The 20,752-nt window shown below is 38.5% G+C and overlaps 1 protein-coding gene across 19 annotated transcripts in view; it reads left to right on the top strand.

The window, feature by feature from the left end:
* Positions 1-3,835, top strand: part of LOC136825321 (hypoxia-inducible factor 1-alpha-like) — a 458,510-nt gene extending 454,675 nt beyond the window's left edge. For all 19 annotated transcript variants that reach the window (XM_067081474.1, XM_067081479.1, XM_067081472.1 and 16 more), the window contains one exon: positions 268-3,835. In XM_067081474.1, coding sequence (XP_066937575.1) covers positions 268-744 — 477 coding nt within the window. In that variant the 3' untranslated portion in view covers positions 745-3,835. The remainder of the gene's footprint in view (positions 1-267) is intronic.
* The last annotated feature ends 16,917 nt before the right edge of the window (positions 3,836-20,752 follow it).

The following is a 20,752-nucleotide window of genomic DNA, read 5'->3' as shown; positions in this document are numbered from 1 at the left end:
TAACAAGGATAGTTTTTAATATTAAGGTATTCTTTAGTCAATTTTATTAAGACATTTAAATATTTGATATTTGGTTCAGTTGTTTCCAAAATTCTTTAAAGTTAATTGTACTTATGAAGGATAAGTTTCAGATTTCATTAATCATAAATAAACTAGGAAGTAGGACTTTGAGTAGATTTAAAATACTGTGTAGATATTGAATGATTCTCCCAAAAATGACTATGTACCTTCTTTTGAAAACATCTGTTCTTGTTTACTTTTTCACAGAACGTGAATGGCGAGATTGAAGATCCTTCTAGGATAGGAGAAGCTAAAGTGCTGACTGCACCTGTCCGTTTAACACAAGATCGAATGACAGCTATGTTACTAGCTGATGGATCAGACCATTTATCATATCCAAAATTACGGATACTAACAGGAGGTGGAGGTTCATTCATGCAAGTGGGCCAACATTCCTTCAAAACATCATCTGGATCTGGTAAAGGTGGAGGTGGGGGAGGAGGAGGAGGAAGAGGAAGGAGTAGTGGATGTAATGACAATGGCAGCAGTAGTGCCGGTGGAGGTGGAGCAGAAGGTTTCATTCAACGAGGGAGGCGTCAAGATCCTCTCCTCCTTGTAGATCCAGACTTGACTATTCCAAGCCTCTCTGAACTGTCTCAGTTGGATTTTGAAGTCAATGCTCCTGCCAATATTGGCAACTTGCTTCAAGGAGCAGACCTGTTAATGGCTCTGGATCAAGCTTAGTAACCATCATTTGCTTGTGTGGATTTACAGTACATGTAAAATGTAAAGGGAACACTTGAAAAAAAAAAAAAAAAAAGTCCTATTGTAAGAATAACAGGAAATCAAAATGTTTATGCATTATAAATTCCTTTGGCAAAAGTTTTCTATGGTGCTTATTTTTTCTTTTTCTGACGTTATTTATGTTTTACTTTCACTTTCTTCTCAGTATCATTTTAAGCTTGAGTGCTTTATTTTAGGTCAAAATTTTATGCGCCTTCTATTAGCATTGCATTATTTCAATGGAAACTTCATTTCAGTTATTACAGTGAGTAGAATATGAAGATAATAAAGTACTTTTGTATTTATTCAGATCTTCATTTGCTTTTACGTACCTGAAATGATTATTTCATCCAAATAGTTTGTACCTTCTCAAACTGACTCTTTTTTAAAGCAGTTTGTTTGAATTTTGAATAAACTTGTTCCTTCTTAATGTTGGTGTTAAAGAGTTATCTTGGCTTTTCACTTTGTTCCACTTTCTGCACAATAGAGATTTTTTTTCTTGCAATAATCCTCATATGGTCTCATATTTTCAGTCCATGTGACAAGTGAAAATTAAGTGTTTCCATTTTGAAATGCAGTTCATTAACAGGAGGCTTTTTAAGTTGCACTGAAACTAAATTTTTAAATGTTCACTTTGCTGGTCATATTGGATGGTGTTAATGCATATACATTCTTTACAAAGTGTAGTAATGGAGTTTGTCATTGTATTTCTTACAATAATAAATTATTAGAAGTTTAATTTTAGAGTAGTACATGTATCTCTGTAAGGAATACTCGAGAAAAATGCATACTTGTATATACATAGTAAATATATATTTTTCAGTTAATAAAAATGTTTATTACAAGGTGTTCTGCAAAATGAGATTACTGTATCTCTTTGGGCTTACCTTATTTTGCACGTGGCAGTCTGTCTGTTGCTCACACTTTGAAGTATAATTGTCTGATGCAAGACTTGTAACCTTTCATAATTAAGAGTATTATGTTACTTCATGTAGTCCAAATTAAATTGAGAAGCTTCTTTGTAACCTACAGAGGTATTTTGACCTCATTTCCAAGTTTTGCCATAACTGCCGACAATAATGTTTTAGCCAGTCAATAATGTCTATTTCTTTAATCAAACACAATTGCCTTCATGGTAATTTTGTCTGCAATAGTAATACATGCATCTTCGCACATTCATTTGTAATACAGTAACCTAAACTTCCTTTCTTTCTCAAGGAAGTTGTTAGGTTGCCTCTGTTTGGGCATGAGACTGGCCAGATTGTTAACAGCAAAAGGTATTTTTGCGCTTTTTTGGTAGAATATATCAGTGAGGTGGTGGCTCTTATCCTTTAGTGCCCGTAGGTACATGTTTGCCTTTATGTTACTAGTATATTAATGTAAATTTATACCATAAACAGTATTTCCTTGTTTCTTTTTTTTTTTTACCAACAATATTCTGATGGTATAACCTAACTTTGTAGTAATTTAAGCCTGTGATTATTTAGGTGATTTTTTTTTTATTCTCTGGAATAAGTTATAATGTGAATTTGCTTATATTAATGCCTTATTAGTATCACCTTGGAAAACATACCATACCATAAGAAAAACACCTTGTTTATGTTGAGAACACTTTTATTTTCCTCTAATTTGTTTGCTAGTGTGAATGCAAAGTTTACATGGGTAATCAAGTTGCTGTGCTAAAAATAGAGATATCTTACATACAGTCCTAGCATTTATCGAAATTTAATACTGAGTATCAACTGTACAGTAGTATTATATGAGATAAAGTACTTTGACCACATGAACAAGTACTGCGCCGTATTTTTTTTATGGGTTTATTTCTTCACAAAGCCAGATAATCTGACCATTAGAAACTTTCACCTAGTTGACAAAAACTGGGAAAAATTATCACTGAAATTTCTCCATGTTATACAACAAAATTAAAGTACAACAATCTGACTTACGAATACATACATCAGATTTTCTGGTTGAATCTTAATATAACTCCTATTCCGCTTCATGCATCCTGTAAGCACCAGCCCAAATGTGTACTCATAGTGGAGTGGATCAGGATGCCTTTGAGACTCATAGCAAAGAGGCATTGGTGTTGTCATTAACCAGAATTTATCTTTTGACATTCACTGCCCCCCTTAGGGATGCTACAAAGTAATCTACCTAATATTGTTGAGATAATTAACATTATTTTTCCATTTTTATACATTGCTGTCTGACTAGTAATGCCTGCTGATTGCTATGATGTCTTATTGGTTGTAGAACAGTGAAGTAGTACTAGATTTGAATTACAGATTGTATTGATGGTTAGTGATCTGCTAAATTAGATTTAAAATTTGCAGAAATGGATAAGGTTAGCTCATCCTGCAATATATAGAGCCAATATCATATCTTTTAGGGAAACTGAGTGATGGTGGATCAATACTGATTGAAGCATACAATAACGAACCGGTACAATGCATTACCCCGTGATATTAGAACTTTATATCACGTTGATGGATGAATAAAAGGCCTAAAGCCTTTTTTTTTTCTTTTACAAAGCGCTGTATGTGTTTCATGTGATTAAAAATTTACAAAATGTAATATAAAAGTTTTGAACGTGTTACCTCCACTGTTTCTCATCTGGTCAATCTCTCTAGCAGTTAAGTGTTGCTAGAAACTCAAATGTTGTAGATTTATCAATGAAACCTACTAAAATATTTCAGATGCCTTATGTAGTAAATGTGATAAATTTTAACAACAGTGTCAATGACATTATTTGTTTCCTCTTTCTCGTGTTTTTATGGGGAGTTAAAATGTAGCAATTGGTTTCAAGATTAATCACAAATGTGTCAATATGAATATTGCTTGTAAAAGTGGGTTCTACGCTATAATCACATTACTTCAACTATTTTTGTTGAATGGCTGTTTATTTTTATGCATTTCCCTAGAAGAGAAGTTGAATGCATAGTAAGGGGAAATCAACATGAAAAAAATTTTTAATGTTAGCTGATCACAAAGGTAATCAAGTATTCATAACTAATTTGAATAAGTATATCTTCAGTAAACTGTGGTACAATTTCGATTTTTATTTCTCCTTAACCATTCTCCTTCTAAGATGAGTAATACTACAACTACAATTAACAGTAGTACTTACACATACTAATTCACATTTTATTAGCCCCATAAATTGAGATACAGAAATAAAACTACCAATTACAACTGGTTTTCTCCTTAGTAAATCAAGACGTCTCGCTTTGTCAGTAAATTTTTTTTATACAGGTCTGTGCCCAAGACAGTGGAAGGTTATACACAGCCCAAATTCTGAGAACACTGGTACATTTTTGGTCACCAGCCAAATAAGGCATATAAATGTGGTATCTTCCAAATAAGGCATCTAAATGTGGTATCTTAAATAACTAAACAGTACAGATACTCCAGTTAACTAAATTGCATAAACTAGACATATCTGTGAATTTTAACAAACAGAAGTCTCGGGTAAACTTTTATCAAATATATGAGTAAAATACAAAAACAATATAAAACACAAAAGAAAAGTAACCTCGTCAGGGAACCCTCTAGGTAGTGCACTGAATGGCCTTCTTGGTCCCAGTGCCTGGGTTTTTGCCCTAAATATCATACATCCGTCTGTCCTCTAGGTAGTGCCTCTCCTGGTAGTCAAGTCATTCCTTGTGTTTCCAGGTTACCACAAGAGGTGCATGGTTGGGAGGTGAGCTTTTTATTGTGTAAACTGATAGGTTTGTATTATAAAATATATATATATTTTTAAATTTCACTTTCTTAACATATCCCTATCTGCTTACATTTGCCTAGGTAGCTATGGATTATTTGAACAAGACCACATATTCACAATCCTAGACACAAGGAGTTTGCCCAAAGGATTGTTCTGGAAACTGGAGGAAAATAGAGTTACAGAAGTCGGACTGCTAGGTTGGAAGACACAAGCAAATGTATGAAGAGTGAAAAGGTAGAAGGCAATGCAGATGAAGCTGAAAGAACACTGAAATAAACTTTACTTTGGATTAGTGAGAAAGAAAAGGAAATTGGAAGATCTTCATAATAAAAAGGGGGTCAAGAGTAGGATTAGAACCTTGTGGTAGGGTTATAAGATTTCTTTAAAGATACTATTAAAATAAATATTAAGTTTGCACTGTGGGCATTACTTAAGGTTCTTTGTAGCATCCCTTCGGCCCCTAGCTGCAACCCCTTTCATTCCTTGTACTGCACCTACGTTCATGTTCTTTTTTCTCCATCTTACTTTCCACCCTCTCCTAACAGTTGTTTCATGGTGCAACTGTGAGGTTTTCCTCCTGTTACACCTTTCAACCCAACTTTCCTATCAATTTTCCTTTCAGCCCTGAAAGACCTCGTAGATTCCAGCGCTTGACCTCTGGCCTAAATTTCATATACTAATTCTAAATATTAAGTTATAAAGACCCCATAAATGAGAAGGAAAAATCCATACCCTGGTTGCTATGGCTCGAAGGACAAATGAGATTACGAGGCCCATCCCAGGTTTGGTGTTCTGCAACTAAAAGATCAAATTCTGTAAATGTAACAGCTCCAGATACCAATTTACCTGATAACAATTGATTAAAGGCCCATTAATGTACACACCATGACAGATGAAAAATTTTTTTGTGATTAAGGTGAGGAGCATGGGTAGAGTGCTACATCCCAAAGCCCCTTTAACAAACCGAAATATCTGGAACAGACATGCCTTTCCATGAACTCGTAATCCCAGTGGGATGCCTTGTGCTGCACAGTACTGGACTAAGCACAGTCTGCGAGCCATCAATTGAGGGTCCATGGCCATAGCATGCATAGCCATCCACTATCCAACATTCCATTCTGGAAGTATCCAGGAAGGATCCTAAGCAGACTGAGCGTACTCTTGGGCGCGAACCAAGGGAGCAGCCAGGACTGTACCAATGGCAACATGTCCCAGGGACTGGTTACAAGTAGGTAGAAGCACACAGTACCAAGTTGAGCCAGTCCCTTCCATCATACAAGAGGTATCACAAGGGAAGAGTACTGAGCAGATCCCTCATGAAGTTAGACTCCCAATCCTCTCTGTCTCAGTGGCCTGCAGGTTGGGATGGGTGGAAAGAACAAAGGAAAAATTCTCCTTCTGCCGCAGTGAAGGCCTAGAGGACAACTCCTGATGACACAAAGGATCCAAGCCCAAGTCAGGACCCCTGGGGAAGAAATCTTAGCCAAGGCCAAGATTGTTTAGGGAGAATTCCTTATTCACCCTATGGCTGACCCCAGACACTCCACCAACAATACAGAAAATGCCAAACATAAACATTAGTTTGTGCACTGATCCTAAATCCAAAGCAGAGGAGAAGATTGTGTACTTATGCTACTATTAATGCCCAGGGAGTTAGACAATACACAGGCTCCACTACTCTACAAACACCAGTTGGAACCAGGGAGGGTTAGGAGAGAAGTCCTTCAGTAGACTGAGAGGGCAACCAGATTTATGACTGGAAAGAGGGCAATGGCACATGTGACAGTCCTCACACAGCTTTCATCTATCTTACAACATCCTCTGTCAAAGATGAATGGGAACTTCAGCCCACAACGGAAGATTTCAGACCGTGTTAGACACGTGGATGATACAGACTATCAGTCAGGAAGGGTACCATACTCAACCTCACAGCCAGAATCTTACTAAAGGTTAGTCACAAACTTATGACTAATCTACAACAACTCTCGGTGCTTAAGTGAAAAAAAAAATGGGTCAAAGTCAACATCTCTCCTACTGAAGAAGAGGATGCTCAAGGGAAACCACAAATAAACACCCCAAGACTCCAAGCTCCAGCTACTTCTGAAGTCCAAAGACCCAGTAGGAAGGAGAGAGCAGGGGAAAGAACAGAACCCTGGCACTCCTCTGTCAAGTACACAACAATCTACATCTGCACAAGACAGTGTGTCTCTCATAACGGATGTTTCTCTATGACAAATCTACAGATTTGAAATAACTTTTTTAAAATAAAACAGGATGCCAAAACAAAATAAACAAATTTCATTTATTGTTCAAGTAGGATATCCCTGACATGCTGAACAACCACAAACACTTAAAGTACTGAACAATCTCCAACAAGCAAAATATTATTAACATCATTAGCAAAGTACTTCAAAACCAAGCCTAGTTCTGTCACAGAGTAGTGACAGAGATGTGTAGACCTGACAATAGCTGACGGAAAAATTATTACATTATTAACAAGTAAGTGGGCAGTATCCCACCTCTCACCTACCAGCCACCATTAACTACCTTGTTGCCAAGCTTCAATGACCAAACCAGCTGTTGCCAAAGGTATGCTTCATATTATTGGTAATAAATCAATTTGTCACACATTAACCTACTAACCTTTGCTTGAAGACTGCACGATGCTAAAAATCAATGCATGCCTGGTTGCCTGATGCTCTCTTCACAGCTCCACACAACAGGCACACTACCTGCGTGTTGTAGTGCTGGTACTACCTGTGGAAAGTTCATCCTTATTAGGTATAATCTACCTTGACAGCACAACATTTCTTACTATATATACTGTACTGTATATTTATGATTTCCATTGCTTTCATAATAAATATTACTAATTCTTTAGTTGGGGTTTCTAAGGATCATCTTAATGTTATTTATATTCAACTCCTCAAGATTTTTCCACTCAAATATATATTCAGCTGTTTTCTCTTCCTCCCCGCATAACTCACAGCTCTACAGTGACATTTTAATTACAGCATATTTAGTCTGGCTTTCATCATTGTTACTGTCTCCCTTGTACACCTAATTCATCTATACATTTCTTTCTAACCCTTCTAACTAACCCTCCAAATAGTGAACCTCAGCTTAGTTAACTTTTTACTTGCTGTAAGCATTTCAATATCTTTGGCAATCCTATTTTGTATTTCATTTTTAAGGTTTTGCTTTGTATACTGTTTTACTTCTTTCACCAGCCTTCTCCTTAATAGCATTTTTTATCAATTTTATTCTACTTTCTTCAAGCCATATAACTATTTCAGGTATCTGCCCCAAATATGGCATAGTTAATGGTTGCCATATAACTATTTCAGGTATCTGCCCCAAATATGGCATAGTTAATGGTTGTTCCAGCAATCCTTTCATGATTCTATAACATATCCCCTCCAATTTCTTCACTTTGCTTTCCTTTATCTTACCACAGTTCCTAAATTAGTCAAGTTAGAGCCATACCTCCTATCTTTCCAACATTTCCATACTTTATACTTTCGTGAGTCATAAATTCCTTTTTTTTTTTCAAATTTTTATATTTACAGTAGTTAATAGTCACCGCCTACTTTTCCGGCATTTCTCTTGCCCTCTCTTACTTCCTATACAGTACTAACTCTTTTATTTCCACATTCATTATGAGTAAGAGGCTTCTTTGCTTATTGTGCTTACCTTGTCAGTGTCTATTAAGCACAGTTTTGATCTAAATACAGTATTGAGCCTTGCTTGAATTTCTTTCATATTTCAGTGTCTTCTGTGTTCTATACAACAGCATCTACAATAGGTCTGCCTTTCTTATTCATTTCATGAATTACAGATACTGAACTCTTTCAACTTAACATCTTACCAAAATATTTGGAAAACAGCCTTCAGACATCTTACCAAAATATTTGGAAAACAGCCTTCAGGGAGACAAATTATAGAAAAAGGTGATAAATAAATTAATAAGAGGGGATCCAAAATAAAACTGATACACGAAAATTCATGAGACATCTGCAGCGAGCGGGAATGAATCTGCCACTCGCTTAAACATTTGCAGATCAGAAGATTCCACGACTTCACTAAGCAAACTATTCCACATTATAGTTGTAGCCAAGATAAAACTCCTAGTAAATTGAGTAGTATTAAACCAGATACTACAAAATGACACATTATTTACACTAACAGCCTGCCTATTGTTACAAGCCAAAACAGCTAGATCAGGTAAAGAAAAGTGCAGAGGGTGTTTAACGTTGTAGTACATTTTATGCAACAAGCACAATTAAGAGTTGGCAAAATAAACTGGAATGATGATGTAAGTCTATCCAAGAGTTTGAGATGAGAGTCAGCACCATAAGACCACACTGGAGAACAGTACAGTACTCCAAACGAAGAAGATGAAAAGTTATAACACTTAGATATAAGTTTCATCCTGAAAGGTTCTAAAACATTTCTGCACCACTTCTTCAAGAGAGTACTTTGTGATGAACAGAGGAAGCAATATTTTACGCATGTGATTCTCAAAAGTCAAATTCTTATCAAAATTATGCCTAAAATCTTAAAAGAGTACACTGACATTTAAAACAGCACCATTTAAATGTAAATCAGGATGCAAAGGCAAAAGTGTTCTGGATTAACTATCATACTTGAGTTTTATAAGGGTTAAGCTTCATGCCCTAAAGCCTACTTAACTCATGAGTACTTGTCACATCCCTTTTCAAGGATTTCGCAACTACAGACCTAAGGCACAGAGATGGAACAACAGCTGCAAGAGTAGCATCATCGCCACATGCAACCAGTTTGTTCTCCAGACCTTGCCACACATCACTAGTAAAGATTATAAACAGCAAAGGTCCAAGTACCCTACCTGGAGGAACACCTAAAATAACATTACTAAAAATGATATTTTTCATAATAAAATAAAGTTTCATATATACTTACCAAGTAATTACATAGCTAATGTATCTACCTCGCATGGCAAATTTTTTAAATTTTGCAGTAGCACTTCTTTTGTTTAAGTAGGTGACTCCCTGTCCACTACCAGCGAAAGACGGAACAACCAGCAGCCATATTCAATCTGTTTCTGCCCTCATGTCCATAGAGGGGAGGGCGGGCTTTGATTCTGTAATTACTTGGTAAGTATACATGAAACTTAATCTTATTATAAAAATATAATTTTCATGTAAGTAACTTTCCAACTAATTACGTAGCTGAATCCCACACTGAATGGAGGTGGGATACATGGACATATTCTACTCCAAAACATTAAAGCATTATAATGACTTTGAAATAAAAAACTGCCAGCACTGAATGCAATGCTTGTTGTTTCCTTACCTGGTAAGAGAGCTACTGCAGGTGAATACTACCTCTGGTTGGTGCTCATCTTAACCTGTAGTGGCGTTGCTGTTGAGCTATGGGGCACCTCTGCATAAGTGGGAGCTTTGTAGTGGAGGATACACCTGATGGTTAGCAAAGGATATAATAAGGTTCCCTTGCCCTGGGCGCAGTACCAAGATTAAAAACTAGACAACGCTGTCACCTACAGTGAAAACACTTGATAAAACCATAACCTATTCACTAAGACTGGTGGATACTCCAAGTATCTTGTACCCATAGGCTCCCCAAAAATCGAAAAAGAGCACTTCCTATGATTTTCCACCTAATACCATGCCAGAGACCTAGAATGGACCCAAGGTACTGGAATTGTTAACACTGTTTCTACTTCCTTTAAGCAGTAAGAAGCGAAAATGGACTTGCACCTCCAGTGAGTAGAATGGATAATGACGGTCAAAGACATGTTGCATCTACAAGCCAAGGAAGTAGACACCACTCTGATATTGTGCGCTCTCACTTTAAAGTTTGGTAAAATCTCCCCCTGGATCTGGGAATGTGCTTTTTTAATTAAAGCTCTTAGGAAGAACAACAAGGCATTCTTTGACAGAGGACGAGATGGGTTCTTTAATGAACACCAAAGATTCCTAGATGGGCCCCTGGTAGTTTCTTTCCTATTCAGTTAGTATCTCAATTCTCTGACAGGACACAGTACTCTCTCTTCTTCCCCTTGACTTAGAAATTCCATTAAGTTCTTCACAGTGAATGAGCGAGGCCAGGGCTTGGACAGGTCCTCGTTCTTGGCCAGAAAGCCTAAGGTGATGGAGCAAACGGCATCCCCTTGAGAAAAAACCCACTCTTTTGTTAATAGTTTGCATTTCACTGATGCGCTTAGCCGTAGGTAAGGCAAAGAGGAAGAGTTTAATGCATCAGATTCTGAAGAGAAGCAGAGCAAAGGGGCTCAAAAGGTGGGCCTGTTAGCCATTTCAGGACCACACACAGATTGCATGAGACCAAAGTGTTGTCTCTTTCGTGTTCCATCGTATCAAACGACTTTACCACGCCTTTAATGTCAGAGATCAATGAGAGATCCAGGCCTCTATGCTTGAAAATGGAGCCAAGCATTGCACGATAGCCTTTAATGCTAAAGAAAGACAAGTTCTTAGTATTCCACAAAAAAAGAGAAAATCTGCAATTTGTGTCAAATTGGTGTGATAGAAGAGGCTAGAAGACTTCCCTCTGCACTTTGCAATAGCCTCTGAAGCTTCCCTTGATAAACCCTTCACTCTGATAAGCTTACAGACAGACTGGAGCTTGACAGAGCGAGAGTCGGCAACCCCTGGTGGTGTCTTATGAAGTGGGGTTGTCTAAGTAGTGATACTTTTTGGGGAAGCAGTCTTGGGTAAATCTACCAACAGACGTAGGAGGTCTGGGAACCACTCCCTCAGAGGCCAAAACGAGGCTGAGGGTCAAGGTCGCAGTGTGGTGAGTATCAAACTTGTTCAATACATCCCTGGTCATGCTGAAGGGTGAGAAGGTGTAATGGTCCAGATTCGACCAATCCTGTAACATGGCGCCCATGGCCTATGTAGGAGGACCCAGAGATGGTGAGCAAAACAGAGGAAGAAGATGGTTTCTGGAGGTGGCAAACAGGTCTATCACTGGCTTGCCCCACAACATCCACAGGTCTAGACATACCAGGGGATCCAGGATCCACTTGGTGGGAAGGACCTGCTTTGACAGCTCAGCTTGTCCACCACCACATTCAACTTTTATTGGATAAAGTGAGTGAAAAGAGTAACCTGTCATGGTCTGCTCACAGCAGGAATTCTCTTGTGGCTTGACAGAGAGGGAAGGAATGGGTAACGCCTTGTTGCGAATGTAAGCTAAGGCCCTGGTATCATCCGCTTGCACCACGACTGTTTTGTTGTGGACTAGGTGCGTAAAATTCTGAAGGCCAAGCTGAACTGCCTTCAGCTCTCTTACATTGATGTGTACAGTACAGTAAGTTGTGCTGTCCTGGAGTCCATGTCCCCAAGACCTCGTGATTGTTTAGCTGGGCTCCTCAACCTACGTCCGAGGCGTCGGAAAAGAAGTCTGAGTCGGGGTTCAGAGGATGAAGGGACTTCCCTTTTGACAGCCTTTCTTCTGACAGCCACCACTGCAGGCCAGATTGTATCTCTGGGGTGATCAGAAAAAACCCTGACTGTCTGGCTGTGTCTTCTTGTTCAGCTGGCCTTCAGGTAAAACTGGAGTACTCTCGTACCTGGCTGTCTTCTTGCAATCTGCCCATTGTGACAAACATTTCTATGGACGCCAGAGTCCTTAATAGACTCATTCATTGTTAAGCTGAACAATATGATAGGGTCAGAAAACTCCTGGACTGTTTGAAAGCAGCTAGATATCCTCTTGGGGGACGGAAAAACCAAAAAAGCCCGAGAGTTCAGTGTCATCCCAAATAGAGAATTTCTTGAGAAGGGCTCAACTGGAACTTTTGGAGATTTACAAAAAGGCTCAGTTCCTGGGCCAGAAGAAGAATCTTGTGCGTCCTTCATGCACTTGTCCTTCGATGGGGATCAGAGAAGTCAGTCGTGTTTCTACTTCCCTCATCTAAGTAAAGACTGACGTTGATTCCCACTAAGTGGAGCTATTTCGAAAGTGGAGCCAGGACTTGGATAAACACTTGGGAGGCTGTTGAAAGACCAAAGCAAAGAGTCTGAAACTGGTAAATATTGTCTTGGAAGACATACCTTAGATACTTTCTGGAACTTGGATGAATGGGGATATGAAAGTAAGCACCTTGTATACCTAAGGTTACCATCCAGTCACCCTGGTAAATGGATGCAGGACTGAATAGTTTGTCTCCATCTTGCTTAAACTTTGTTTTCAAGACAAAGTGATTGAGGGCACCACGATGCCTTTGGTACCACAACGAGACAATTGTAAACATCCCTCTGAGCTAGTGTCCTGAAGCTCTTCTGTGTCCCTTTGTGTATGATGCAGGAGACTTCCTCCCATAGGGCTGAATGTCTCTCGGAGCCTACTGAGTAAGCTGTGGTTGTGATGGGAGAGGTGACTAGGGGGGAGGGAACTCTTCAAAAATGGAATGACTTAGCCCTCCTTTAAAACATTAATAATCCAGGGCTCCACTCCTCTGATCAGCCACCTCTACCAAATCTCTAGTAGGTTGGCTCTTACAGGCACACGAAGGACTTCTGTCTCACTTCCTGCGTGGTTTGGAAGAGCCTTTCTTGATGGCTCCAGATGAAAAGCAGACGTTGAGTGGGACCTGAATGCCGTCCGAGATCTCCCTCCATGAAAAGGCTGTTGCTGAAGGGGAAAGGTGGTTCTAGCTTGAAAAGGACAAGAGTCCGTGGGACACCTAGACAACCTTGTCAGCAAGTCTTGAGTTGTATTCTTCTGTAAGTTCGATGCTATCTCTTTCTTGAAGCAAGATCTAGATGATCCTCAGTTTTCTTGGCCAATGCACACAAAACCCAATCAAGGAAAATGAAGACTTCAAATACTTTGCATATGTCCTTAACCAGATGATTCAATCCTGCGGATGTATACATGACTTTGGCCGACGAGAAAACAGATCGATGAGACCAGCCAATAAGACCAGAGAAATCCCCTTGGGAGGAGGCAGCAAATCCCAAAGAGGGAGCCTACATGTAGGACAAGTACCTCCAGCATACAAGATGAGAAAGAGGAAAAGCGAAAGATGCTTTACTCTGCTCTCTTTTGTCGGAAAACCAGTCTTCTATTCCTTAAAAGACATATTAGTGGAGGATGAAAGGACCATCTTGGGGAGGCGTGTCCTGTCACCCAGCCGGTTCCTTATTAAGAACATCAAAGCAGGCAAAGAAGGAGTAGCTTGGGTGAAAAAAAAAGAGAGGAAAATTTGCCACCAAACACTGCAGCAGGGCAGCGTATGACGAAGGAGAAGCAGGGTCTGGGTGAATTTCCTCTACTGAGTAAAAAAGGAGATAGGTGGTTATCCTGAAGCAGAAGGAGCTTTCATGAGCAAGTACATAATCTGGACCAACTGTTGTTTTTACAAGAAATAGAATAATTTATCATAATATATCTTATAACATAAGTAATAGGACTAAAACAGGCTGGATGCCGGCCATGGTCTTCAGAAGGGTGCTTAAGGGGCCAGGAAGAGTCCAGATAACGTTTGTGGTGTTTCTTGTCCACCCCATAGTCGTCTGAAGAGCTAGAGGACAACAGAGTTATCTCCTTGGGCAAGCCCTCTCAGCTATAATAGGCAATTACCCATAGCAAACCCCATCGGCCTCCTTTGGAATTGGTATGCCTTCTCCCAGGTTTTGGGGAGCAGGACAAGGGCCTTGGCCTAGGCAAACTGACGAGACAAACAGTGATTCTTTCACCTGTACTCCTTGGACAAGCCTTTCCGGTGGCTGTCTGCTGACACCTGGGAGTGGACCACAGGTGTGGCTGAGGGGCCAACTACCTGTGGGCAAACCTCATCAGCCTCCCTTGGACTTTTGGTATGTCTTCTCCCAGGTCTAGGGGAGCAGGACAGGGACATTGGTCTAGGAGAACCGATGGGACGGGTAGCCACCTCCTTCACTTTCACTATCATTGCATTTTCTCTGCAAAGACCTTTTTCAAATCAGCAACAGTACTTTCTACTAGATTAAGCTTTTTATCAAATCTAGACTCGAGACTGGCGATGGCATTAGGATCGGAAGCATGGGAGCCAGGCAAGGGGGAGAAGGTTGTCTAGTAGGAAGGCAAGCATAGTAGTAATAGGAGTAGAAGGGAGAGTAACAGAGCTAACCTCTAAACTAGCTTTTGGTGCAGGCTGGTCTCTAAACTACAAGAGCATTTTTCAGCTTTAGAAACTCCTTTCCTCTTTCTATCTCTCTCTTTACATGTTTACGAACATTCCATTCTTGCCCCCTATACTTACCACAGATCATATGAGGAAAGTAACAAGCTTTAGTAAGTCTCGACTTGCAACCTAACTCGGCACATTAGCGAATACTAGATTTTGACATTTCTAATAATTCACTGAAAACTAGTAAAATCTGCAAAAAAATAAATTGCTGAAGCACTGTCTAGCATAAGCACAAACAAAACAAAACAATTGTACTTTACCAAACACGAATGACTACTATAGGTAATCCCCAAAAAAAAAGCTGCTGCAAAAAAAAAAGTATACCTTAGTTTAACCAGACCACTGAGCTGATTAACAGCTCTCCTAGGGCTGGTCCGAAGGATTAGACTTATTTTACATGGCTAAGAACCAATTGGTTACCTAGCAATGGGGCCTACAGCTTATTGTGGAATCCGAACCACATTATACCGAGAAATGAATTTCTATCACCAGAAATAAATTCCTCTAATTCTTCACTGGCTGGCCGGAGAATCGAATGCAGGCCCAGCAAAGTGCTATCCGAGAACGATATCGACCCATCCAACAAGGAACTAAAAGCTGCTGCAAATGGTGCAATATGTTTACATAACAACTGGCAGAAACAAATTGAATTTGGCTACTGGTTGTTCCTTCTTTCTCCAGCAGTGGGGCAGGGAGTCACCTACATAATACCTGTAAACAATAGAAGCGCTACCACAAAATTCAAAAAAGTTGCCACTTGAGGTAGATACATTAGCTATGTAATTACTTGGTAAGTTACTTATAAGAAACTACTATACTGGCCATGAACATAGAGCCTTTGGGTTCTGCCTATTAAAAATTCATTTAAAATATTAATAAAATAGCCACCAATTCCCAATAACCTTAGCTTGTAGATAAGTGCTTCATGATTCACCCAGTCAAAGACTGCACTAAAACCTAAACCAACCATCAAAGTATACTCTGCAAGTCAGTAGATATTGATAAGAGTGCATCACAAGCATTAACCATATCCTTATCCTTGTCTCTCCATTATTTATTCTAAACCAAAGGATTTCATGTGTTTATTTACTTTTCATTTTCACAAAAACTCTTCCTAGTCATTCCTTCAGTATCAATACTGCTCCTCATTCTCTGTCTCAAATGTTAATAAATGTCTAAAAGCCTGATATCTCTGTCATCTCTACCTAGTCCATATGAGTTTCTGGTAAGCAGCCTGTGGAAGGTTAAACTTCATCAAGTATTTCTTCCAGTGAAATCATTTAGACTTTAATCCATTTATGTTTGCAAGGTCTACATGTTTTGTATCTACTCCTATTTTTCTGCTCCTTCTTACCTTCTACAGTACCTGTATTTTCTTTTTCTATTATACCATTTACATTATCTCTTCTCTCATTCTTAGAAGTCCCTTCTTATTTCAGGCAATATGCTGGATTTTTAAACCAATGCTCTCTCCAACCTTGTAGGTAACCTGCTAACTCCACTATCTGTGCCCGTGACAGGATACTCATTACATCCCCAACTTTGTTCTTCTAAAGAACTCACTTTCCGTTTGCCCTCCTCTCCTATTCTGTTCTCTACTCTATTCCCTCAGGCTACTTTCTTTTTCCTAGAGGCTTCTCATTCTTTGGCTCTTTGCTTTCTCTTCAGCTACACTGGTTTTGCAGCCTGTCTATATCAAAATAATTATACCCTCCTATTTTGTTTCCAAAAGAGTATCTTCTTTCCTGAAGGTACCAGCAAATATCTGCTTTGAAATTTAGTATCATATCTTTTACACCTATGTTAGGCTATTACCAAAAGAATTAGCTCCTCCAATTCATCCACACAGCAGCTTGTCCCTCTTCTGCCATTCAGACTGAATTCCATACTATCATGAATTGGTCTGGATTGGTATGCCACTCAACTGTCTTCCTGTCCTTTAATACCTGCTCTTACCTGCAATGTGGATCACAAAAAGAGGCTAGGCCTAAGTTAATGTTGACTATCAGCCTAAGCTAGGATATGTTTCTTGACAATCTGACATAATAGAAAAGAATAAGGGGTAAAACTGAAGAATACTACAGCATCCCTCTGATTCAGTTACTGCTGGTTTATGTGCAGTAAGGGTGCTGTGTTTAATACCAGTTCCTTGGGGCTGAATGTAAAAACATAAACAAAAGACAGTAAACATAAAAAAAGACATATACAAAAACACAAATTAGAATAAATAGAATTTAGTGCTGAATGAGGTCATTCAGCACTGAAACACAAATTGACAGTAAAAAGGTTCTAAAGGTGCAACAGGAGGAAAACCTTGCAGTTGCACTATCATCATTTGTAAGGAGAGGTTGGAAAGATGGAAAAGAGAATATGAAAGGAGTTAAAGTTAAAGGAATGAAAGCAGTTGCAGCTAGGGGCCGAAGGGACACTGCAAAGATCATTAAGTAATGCCTACAGGGCACCACAGGAGGTGCACTGACGGCACTACCCCCCTAAAGAGTCAAAAGCATAAATATCCTGGTTGGTGACTGGATGGAACCAGAATGCGGCAGTACACTTGTTCAGTTTTACCAAATAAGGTTCAACAGAAGGGCTCCACACAGATAGTTAAATGAAAATTTTTTTACTGAACAATATAGAAGAACGTACATAACACATCACACTTAAGACAATTAGAGAAATTCACCATCTTTCACTTAAGCTTTTACATTCATCCCACAGCAGTTGGTGCTAGCCTAACCATGGGGCCAAGCACAGCTTTTCTGTAGAATTACGAATGGTAAAACTGAAGACAACTACCATGGCCTGGTTCTCACCAGTAGCCAGCCTGAATATTTACTGCCTTTCGTGCACGTTTTTGTTAATGTTTATAGGTTTTGTTTATATTCATGGTACTTACTGTCATTTTCTTATGTTTTTACATTCATCCCCAAAAGGCTGGTACTAGGCTAGGCTAACTACGGCACCCATTTTTCATGTAAACTGGTAGTTAGCCTAAGCCCACCAAAAGCAGAGAAGTGTGGTAGGTAGTCTTCAGTTTTTTGGTAATTCTAAATATTTAGCTCCGTGCCTGTTTTTACTTTTCAACTGGTTTTTTCTACACTTTTAGGGGTTCTGATACTGGCGATGCATCTATTTGTTGTCGGCCAAATGGAATGTCCCTTCGCAGTGTTTAGTACTGGCCCGGGGGTTGGGATGGGTACCCATACGTTAACAAGTTATTGCACTTGCCAGACGGGATATGAACAGTTCGAAACAGACGTACCCGTGCTCTGTCTTGTGAAGATCGCGTATGGAAACCCCTTGTTGGATGGACTTCACGGTTAATTACAGGTTATTTACACTCGCGCGCCAAAAATTAAAGGTAAGTTCATAATTATTAACCAAAAAACTGTAGAAAAAGTTGAGTTCGAAGGAAGTCGCCACCGCGGAGCTACTATATAGTTCAACCCAGTTTTACACCATGAATACACAGAGTAAGTATTAATCTTGAAAAGAACCCTATACTGTACCAAAACACAACTTGGGTAGGCCTGGGCATAGCCTAGCCTAGACCTACCATCTGAGCTCAGACATGAGCCTAAACTCGGCCCACAGCTTAAAACAAGAGGATTAGCCTAAAGACTCACAAAATATATATAAAAAATGGAAATTACCTCTACAAACCTCGATTACTCTAAGGCAAGAAGTGCAAACACTTATCAACATAAACACAAATCACAACAACGATTTCAGAAAGGTAATACTCAAAAGTCATATTTGCACAACATAGTACTTAGATTTACAACGGCTCCTCAATTTACTTATGCAAAGTCTTCAGTTCCTCACATTGACTTATATCTCTTCATTCTTTACTTCTTATATACAACCTTTCTCATTCTTCTACATATAATTCTCATCAAACGATAAATTCTAAATTTTCAGCTACTTCACTTATACGATGTATTATATAAGGCTGTCCCAATTCTGGCATTTCTTTCTTCTGCATTTTAGGCAAAACTTCAAAAACAAGACAGCTCTTCGTCTTTTTTTCTTCGAGTACAGATTTCTCATTCTTCTCAACATTATTCTCATCAAATAATACATTCGAAATTTTAAGCTGCTTCATTTAGGTGTATTATACAAGATTGCTCCATTTCTTATATTTTGTTCTTCTGAATTTTAGGAAAGGCTCCACAAGAGTAAGTCAGCATTATTTAGGAAAAAACAGCAAGCAGCTCGACCCTCAAGTGATAGGCCTATAATATGCATTCTATTCTGACATTACTTCTCTTTTTTTGTATCTTCTATTCTTAGGTTCATTTGCTCATTTACCTTTCTCTCTACACCTAAAACTCTTCAATATAATTTCCTTTACTTCCTAAGTACAGTACTTGCTAATATTAACCCTGCCATCACTTCACCCCTTTTGTATCTCACTATTTTGTTGCCTACGCTACTCATCATCTCTTTTGTTCTGCAACTGCACTTCATCAAATTTTGTTTTTCATCTAGTTTCACTATTCCCAAATTCATTATTCCATCGTTTATTTTGTTTATCCATTCTCATAATGCGTTTACTGCATAAACTGCGTAAACTCCTTCCATTTCTCGATTGTAAAGTTTCTATGCACATTGCCATGTTCTGTTGTGCATTTCATAATTAACTATACCGCACACAGTGTGCTTCTTGCATTCATACAGAAATAATGGACTGTAATAAGGAGATTTAAAATAAAAAATGAAGCACATTTTGTTAGTTTATCAAGCAGGCATAATGGCAATGCCAGCGCGGAGCCTTGGCAAGATCGAGAATTGTTTTTTCAGACATTTTAGTTGAAAGAAAGCATTCTTTGTTAGAAAAACTCAAGGAGAATCAGGTGAGGAATATATGTGAGATAATTTGCAATGTGCAGGGAAGTAATATCAGTAATGTCATACACACACAGACATATATGCTGTATGTGTGTTTGTGTGAATTAATTCTGCAATAAATATGTAGCGGGGAAACACAAATATATATATATATATATATATATATATATATATATATATATATATATATATATATATATATATATATATATATATATATATCTCATAGGCTGTCATCTAACTAAAGACTGCACCTCGATCCAATATTCTACAGAGAATACCGAATTGTTCTCGTTACATAAACATAGATTTATATTAAGGCAACGCATAAGCCAGTGATTTCCCTGTTGTTTACATAGGTCAGTCGTGCCTGGAAAAGTGGAAACAAGACTTATACCTTTCTTTAAAAGTCATTCTTTTGCCCACTGTTTCCGAAGACTCTTCCTTACTCTTTTCTGTGATGTGTGAGCCGCTGTGCTCTTAGGTCTAAGGTTTTGGTGTTAAAGGAAAATAAAAAAAGAAAGACTAAGAAATTAATATGAACATAGATGGTGGGTGAGTGAAAGTGGTTGATTTTTATTGGTATATGTAAGTAAATACAACAGATGATGGGAATAAGAAAAAAGAGGTGAATCACAAAACTGGTGCAAGCAAATGAATTGTGCTAGCCTGAGTTGCCAATAAAAACAGAGTGAAGATGTTGAAAGCATTTGAAAGAAAAGAGTTAGAAGCTGACTGTACAGTATTTATGGCGGATAAACTGAAATGAGAAAAAAATTATGAGGATTTTTATCTCTGATTATTTTTATTGGTTTTTATTTATTTTTGTTCAATTTTACTAATTTTAATTCATTTCTTTTTATAGTTTTCATTTATCTTTAGGGTTTTTTATTTCCAATTATTTCAATATATTTTCATTTCTGTTCATTGGCATCTAGTTTGCAGAATTACGTAAAAGTGGTAAAAAACCAGAGTAAGAATGAGGATAAATGAATGTGTTTTGAGATGGTTTAGTTATTTAAGCAAATGGACGGCGATGGGCTTGTGTCAAGTGTATTGTTCAGAGCTGAGAAGAAGGGGACCTAGAAAGGGTTGGTTAGACGGTTTGGAGAGGCACTGGAGAGTAGATTCCTTATTGTCCAGGAAGCACGAGAACGTGTGCAGGACAGGTGAGTGATGCATTGCCT

Source organism: Macrobrachium rosenbergii, chromosome 37, assembly GCF_040412425.1.
Source record: "Macrobrachium rosenbergii isolate ZJJX-2024 chromosome 37, ASM4041242v1, whole genome shotgun sequence".
NCBI lineage: Eukaryota > Metazoa > Arthropoda > Malacostraca > Decapoda > Palaemonidae > Macrobrachium > Macrobrachium rosenbergii.
This window is presented reverse-complemented; position numbering and strand designations above follow the sequence as displayed.